This window comes from Lotus japonicus, chromosome 6, assembly GCF_012489685.1.
Source record: "Lotus japonicus ecotype B-129 chromosome 6, LjGifu_v1.2".
Lineage (NCBI taxonomy): Eukaryota > Viridiplantae > Streptophyta > Magnoliopsida > Fabales > Fabaceae > Lotus > Lotus japonicus.
The window spans coordinates 24786889-24792425 of record NC_080046.1 but is presented as its reverse complement, the minus strand read 5'-3'; the positions used below and the strand labels follow the sequence as shown (position 1 = coordinate 24792425).

At 37.2% G+C, this 5537-nt stretch overlaps 1 protein-coding gene across 1 annotated transcript; it reads right to left on the bottom strand.

Annotated features, from left to right (window-relative positions):
• Positions 1-836: 836 nt before the first annotated feature.
• LOC130724294 (cation/H(+) antiporter 15-like) lies at positions 837-5041 on the bottom strand. Its single transcript, XM_057575491.1, has 3 exons — positions 4733-5041; positions 2278-3282; positions 837-2175 (listed from the first exon to the last, which is right to left on the bottom strand). The coding sequence occupies exons 1-3, from the start codon at positions 5027-5029 to the stop codon at positions 1012-1014; spliced, it is 2466 nt and encodes an 821-aa protein (XP_057431474.1). The 5' UTR covers positions 5030-5041; the 3' UTR covers positions 837-1011.
• Positions 5042-5537: the final 496 nt, after the last annotated feature.

Sequence of the window (5537 nt, the reverse complement as noted above, 5' to 3'; positions counted from 1 at the left end):
TGGTGGGGGACATAGACCTGATTCCTAAAATTGAAATCCTACTATCCCTAAAAAAACACAAGAAATGAGAAAATGAACCCAAGTGCATAAACCTCAACAAAATGCACAGCTCGAATTACATGGTAGCCAATTAGCAACAATACGGGCTACCTTCAAATTATCTTTCCCCATCTATGTATAAAATAACTAGAGGCATGAATAGCCACAATGCACAATCAGGTCCCAACAGACAAGGTGCGATCTGCAACAGATCAAAGGCACATTCGACACGATACCATAAGATCGATACATACAATACCCACAACACAAACACACGCACGCACACAGAGGTATTAAACTCACTCATCAATCATTGCTGGTTGGAGCATGTCTTTGGGCACCAGGGGGAGCTGTTGATCTAGGGATGTTGTAGTGGAAGAAATTTGGTGGGACTGAAATAGATGTGAAAAATTCATCATAAGGACTATTTTAGATTAAATAAAAAATTTCAAGACTAAAACTTGTGTGTTTTTTTTCAGGTACCATTTTATATTTATGTGTATAAATTAGGGGTCAAAAACATATTTAACCCTAAATAAAATATAAAAAATTCAACTAATTATCTTGAATGTGATTGGTCCACCTAGATCATGGGTTATTTAACCCAAATATTACCATGGGTCATTTAGACAACCCCATAAAAGTGATAAATATTCTACCTATTAATATGAAAATAAATCGGAAATAAAGCCAACCATAAATGTGTAACAAACCAGAAACCACCCATAATCCCTATAGTTAAAACTTGTAACAAAATAAATTATAATAAACTCTAATGATGGTGATAATTCACATTCTCAACAGTATCATATTTGACATCATTTTGTGTAAATATTTCTTAAAACAACTATCTCCTAGATGAAAGCTAGATGCATAACAACTTTCATTTCGTTGGTCAATTCAGAAATATATTGTTCTAGATACAAAAACAAAATACTAAATCTCTATACATATGACTGCTGCAGTCAAATCCTAAATGTTGCTATATAATTCTCTTCTCAAGTTTGTGCAATCCTCTGGATCACGTGATCCCCAAAATTTGGTTTGTTGTTGTACCACCAAAATTGATGTTTTGGCTCCATTATTCAAAGAGATAAGAATCTCTCCCACAATTCCCAACTCTCCTTGCTTCCATTTTCTAAGTTCAGACATCAACTGTGAATCTGCATGTCTCCTCCCAACCATAACAAGGTCATAGAAGCTCTCCATGTGTTCCATAACCGAAAGCACGTTCCTTCCGTTCGTCACCAACTCTTCTTTGTAAGAAACTCTGTCATTCCTGAAAGCACTTAGCCTAAACTCACTCAAGATCTGTGTATCAAGCATTTTGCTCCTCTCTGTGCCACCAACCATCTCTATTGGAGATGAAAAATAAAAGAGAGTGATATGTACATTAGGTTGATCCAACATTCTTCTTGCATACGCGAGCGCTTCTCGATCATCTACGCCTCCGAAGAAGATCACAGCAACCTGGTATATTGATTCATTCATGTAGCCACACCAGAATTTTTTCTGACTACCGCGATCAATGAGGACTCCTACAGAGCAAGGAGCTTTCTCTAGAACATTCTTGTTGAGTTGCTTGTAGGCGAAAGATGACTCGGTCATCCCTCCAATTATCCACTGCTTGTGAAAAGGTATGATGATGAAAGTTGTTCTCTTTTCAAGTGCCAAGTAGCACACATCATTGTGCATTGTAGCATATGGAGATATGCCTTTATAGCAATGCAGTGTTACCTTTCCCCTGTAGGCATGTTCAAATTTGCTGAATGAGTTGAAGATAATCTCACTTTGAGTAGGACGTTGGCTAAGCTTTTCACGCGGCACATGCGAAACGAGCAAGGAGGAAGCTCGGCCTACAAGTTTAACAAGATGTAGCACAACCAAGTCAATGGGGCTTGCTTCAGTGGGATTGGAAGCAGCAAGGAGGTTCAAAATAGCCAACACATTATCTTGTTTATGGATGCAAGCTAGAATTCGCAGCTCTTCATCATTATGGTGATGCAAAATTGTCCTCCTTTTGTAAGCAAGAAACCTCCTGGAAGGATCATATAAAGCTTTCACAATAGGTGACACAATGCCAGTCACAAGCACTAAAGTAAGAACCAGAATTGCAAAGCATTCATCATTCAAAGCCTGCAAATAATCCATAAAAGTGCTCCCTTCAATTAACCATTCAAAATATGAAATTTTTCCTAAGTTGCAATGTGCACAAGAACAATAAACATGACTACTTACATCTCTTAACTTCATGTCAATCAACAAGGCCAGCTCAACAGTGCCTTTGCAGTTCATTATGAGACCAAGAGAAATCGCATCTCGAAACGGCATCCTGCAGAAAAGGAGAGGCAATAAAGCCCCTACAATTTTCCCAAAAAATGCAATGAAAATAATCAACTGAATTATGCCCAAATTCTTCATCCTCTGAATGGCATAAACATCTGTCCTTAATCCAACTACAGCAAAAAGGATAGGAATGAGCACTACTGAAACAAAACAATCAAGCTTGTCTACCAATGCTGCTCCTAAAGGAGGCCCATCTGGTATAGCAAGCCCCACCAAGAAAGATACAACAATTGCATTCAAACCAATGACTTCACCCATGAGTGCACAGAATAGCAGTGCTATAAGAGCCCCACAAATATAAATTTCCTGAACAGGTTTCCCCTCTGGCGTGTGTTGTATAGCCCATAATGCTGCTGGATGAACCACAAACACAATGAACAACATGAGAAGAATGGTGGATATGAAAGATCCAATAGTTACTCCTATTGACTTCGTGGAGGATAATTTTGTAGCAAACTTCATTGTCGTGACTAAACAGAAGCACATGTCACTCACTAGTGAAGAAGAGGAGGCTAACCGCCCTATCTCCGAATTGAGTATTTGAAGTTCAGCAAGAAAGCAAGAAATTACTGGGAAAGCTGTGATACATTGAATTGCCACCACAGTAGGAAGTACATTAGTGATATCTTCATCCAGTGAAGCAACATGGTTGAGGATGAAGACAGCCGTTCCGGCAAGAGTGTAAGGAATGAAGAAGCCTAAAATTCCTATGGTAAATGTCCTTTTCCCTGATCTAAAAATGATGGTTGGATCTATCTTTACCCCAAGTATGAAGATGAACAACATGAACCCAAAAAATGCCATGGTATCAAGCAAATTTCTTCCTCTTGGTGGGAAAACCTTGTCGGCGAATGCTGAGCTGTGCCCAAGAATAGAAGGACCTAGAGTTACACCACCCTGGTGAACATTGAAGAAATGAATCAGATATATATATATATATATATATATATATAGAGGATGTATCTTATGAGAAAGGTGATTTTATGTGAGAAAATGAGAATAAGTCTCAATCGTTAGATCTAATCATGAACGATTCAGATACATATTAGCCTCTCAAACTCGTTATTCCATAAACCAGAAAAGAAAAGAAAAAAAAGAAAAAAAAAGTGAATTACTATTGATGTACCAATGATAAAAAATATAAAAATAAAATTATCTAGCCACACAACAATCCGTAGAAACATTTTTCCGATGTATCGAAAAAAAAACAATCTGTAGAAACAAAATAATTTGAGGGCTATTAATTAATATGGGTTTGAAAATCCTTCGGCAACTGATTCTAAAGTCAGAATCAATTATGGGGAGAAGGTGTGAGTAGCTTATGCATTCCATAATTGATTTCGGGGAAATAGATGGGAATTAGACTCTCTGAAGAACTATTTAGGGCCTTTAGGATGCTCTCTCCTCTCATGTGACTTTTATATTAAAAATAGCATGTTTGAAACACCATTACAATTGAGTCTAAAGTCAAAATCAATTTAAGGGATAAGCTTTCGTGAGTAAGGGATAAGCTTTCGTGAGTAGCTTCTACGTGCCAGAAATGGTTCTCAGGAATAATTTATTAATCAAATAAAATTTGTGAAAGGAAAAACATAAGGCCCTATTTGGAAAAACTTATTTGAGCTTATCTTATAACATAAGTGCTTATGAAAATGATTGGGAGAGCTTATTTAAGTAGCTTATGGCCTACCTATATAAGTTATTTTGAGTTTATTTTCATTAGTTGTTCAGATTAGCTTATAAATAAGAGCTATGCTTGCCTATAGGGCCCATATGGAAGAGCTTATTTTTTAGTTTATCTTATAGCATAAGCGCTTATGCAAGTGTTTGGGATATGTAAATAGCTTATGATGATCTGTTTATAAGCTGGTTCGAACTTATTTTCATAAGCTGTTATGAACTTATTTTTATGAGCTTATCATATTAGCTTATGAACAAGAGTTTATGCTTACTTACAACCTATTTTCAGTTTATTTCAATAAATTTCTCAAATTAGCTTATGAATAAGCGCTCATTGTCATAAGCCCTTAAATAAGTTTTTTTTTCAAACACACCCAAAACCTATAATCAGCTTATTTCAAAAAGATTCTCGAATTAGCTTATGAATAAGCGCTTATGCTATAAACACTTATTATCTTAAGCGCTAATTAAGCTATTTCCCCAAACGCCCTGGTGATACTCTCTCAAAAACTCTCTAAGAACCTTAAAAAATGAGTTTTAGAACAAAAACAATCATGTATGCACATATCATAACAGCCAATAGAAGATATCAATTAATAACCCAATAGTACCAAACTGTATCATCTTAACATGAAACTCAATGAAAAGAAAAGGCTTGCAAGCTTACAAGAATCTGGGAAACAAAAGAAGGTTGACCGAAGGGCTTGAGAATGTAGTAGATGAAGCGGGTGAAGATGAACATGAGGAAAAGCTGGAGCAAGAAGAGAGGGACAGAGAAGGCAAGTGGGTCATCTCCCAACCAGAACCCTCTGGAGTTGATTTTGTTAACCGCGTGGCAAATGAAGTTGTCTCGGAAATGCATGAGTGCCGCAGAACCAGATTGCAGTGCATTGTGGATGCGACCTGCAGCATCCATGGATGATGGAGCAGCGGCAGCGGCAGCGGCAGAGTGGTTGAGAGACATTGTGGGGAGGAGGAGGAGGGAGAGAGTAGGAAGCGAAGCAGAGGAATGCGAGAGAAACCCATTTGGATGGATGGAGGAGATGGAGAGAGAGAAGCAATGTAATAGATGAGAGAGCGCTAATGGTTCCCTCTTATACGTTACTGTGCTTTGACCACAGATTTTTCTTCATTGCTTATGCTACTTCATTACTCTCAACTTTCAAGGTTCATGATAAATATAAAATATTAAATTAATTTTTCCATTTCAAATATTTTTTTTAAATTGAAATTGAAAAATCTGTGGATTAGGGATTCAATCTGCATCTTTAACTATGAGATTAGGAATTCAATCTGCGTCCATGGGAATGGAGTACGTTCCGTGGCAGCCGCCGCTTAGTGGGAGAACCTGCAATGTGGAGATTAGTCAGTGCTGTCGGCGGTGGATACCCTGATCTACACCAAAAGTGTTTAATTTTTTAAATAACTTCAATATACTATATAATTTACATTTATTAAAACATTAAATTTGT